Source organism: Nannospalax galili, unplaced genomic scaffold (assembly GCF_000622305.1).
Source record: "Nannospalax galili isolate Female #2095 unplaced genomic scaffold, S.galili_v1.0 scaffold186, whole genome shotgun sequence".
NCBI classification, from domain to species: domain Eukaryota; kingdom Metazoa; phylum Chordata; class Mammalia; order Rodentia; family Spalacidae; genus Nannospalax; species Nannospalax galili.
The window spans coordinates 4,652,710-4,654,027 of NW_008358774.1; the positions used below are offsets into that span (position 1 = coordinate 4,652,710).

At 60.4% G+C, this 1,318-nt stretch overlaps 1 protein-coding gene across 4 annotated transcripts in view; it reads left to right on the top strand.

Moving 5' to 3' along the window:
• The first annotated feature begins 1,059 nt into the window (after positions 1-1,059).
• Map7 (microtubule associated protein 7) overlaps positions 1,060-1,318 on the top strand; it is a 171,331-nt gene continuing 171,072 nt past the window's right edge. For 3 of the 4 annotated variants that reach the window (XM_008822064.2, XM_008822065.2, XM_008822066.2), the window contains exon 1: positions 1,060-1,166. In XM_008822064.2, coding sequence (XP_008820286.1) covers positions 1,100-1,166 — 67 coding nt within the window. In that variant the 5' untranslated portion in view covers positions 1,060-1,099. Of the gene's footprint in view, positions 1,167-1,194; positions 1,303-1,318 lie in introns of those variants that run through there. The other variant, XM_008822070.2, reaches the window with a different exon arrangement.

The window sequence follows — 1,318 nt, forward strand, 5'->3', positions numbered from 1 at the left end:
TGTTCAGCTTGCCTCTTCCACTGTGGGGATGATGCCAGAGGTAAATCCATAACCACAGCCCATAGCAGAATGGTCCTTTAGCCAAGCCTCCACTTAACTAGACACCTGTAAATGAAATGATGCAGTCTACTCCTGGCTTGGAGTGGCAGCTTTTGCAAAATAAAGATTGTGACACTGTTCCGATACTCTTGGATGCCCAATACATTTTCCTGGGGTCCTTGAACAGACTTTAAACTGTAGCAGCCAACAGAGTTGGGGACCTGTCTTTCTGTGTGACTAGGCATAACTGGTTGGCTGCTTCTCTTTTGTTCCTTAAGTTTCCACTTATGTAGGTCACTCCCCCTCCCATCAGCATTTTGTTGCTTATTGGGTTGTTTTTCTGTTTTTTTTGTTTTTTGCCTGTTTGGGCATAAATTTATTTCTCAATGGTTAATAATGTTTCTTTTGAAAAAAAAAAAAAGCAAAGCCTTTCCCCTACCCCCTGGTCTTTCTGAGCAAGAGCAGTCACAAGATAGTTTACTAATAGGAAACCAAATGTAAGAAAAACCACACCAGGCCACGCAGGTTCCACCAACGTGGGTCCCGGGGCTATCACACCCGCAAGCCTGGTGAGAAGACCGAGCCAGCCAGGGCTTCCAAAAGCGCTGCGGGAACCAGAATCCCAGCGGGTGAACTTCGGCTCTCCACGTGGCATCACCCGGTGCTCTCCCGTGGCGGTCTCAGTCATCTCTAGTCCCCACGAAGCCGAAACCGACCCGGAGGCATCAGAGTTCCCAGCGGACAGTGCTATCGCACGCTCCCAGCGGCCGACTTCGGGCAGCCCGAGTGCCGGGAGCAGCTTCCTGGAGCCACGAGGCCAGGCCGCCGAGCTCCGCGCGCCACTCTTCCCGCGGCCTTGGGAGCGGCTGCTGCGCCGCACCTGCCCGCGAGAGGGCTCGCCGGGCCCTGCGGCCTCGGGGCTGCGCTCGGAGTCCCCGCCCACCGCCCGCCCCAGCCTCGGCTCACCTGTCTGGGCTGCGGGCCGGGAGGCGGGGGCCCCCGCGGGAGCCCAGACGAGGAGGAGGGCGGAGCGGCTCTCGGGGCGCGTCATCGGAGCACCATGGCGGAGCAAGGAGCTGGTGGCGACGGCCACAGGGGCGGCGACGGCGCTGCGCAGAGCGACCGAGGTGACCGCGCAGCCCGGGCGGGCGGGGGTCGCGGGAGTGGACGGGAACGTAGTGGTTCCCTACGCCGGCGACTCTCGGGGTCCGCGCGGTCCTCCACGGCCGAGGGCGCTGGCCGCGGCCGCGGTGCCCACAACAGGTGGAGGCGGGCCGGG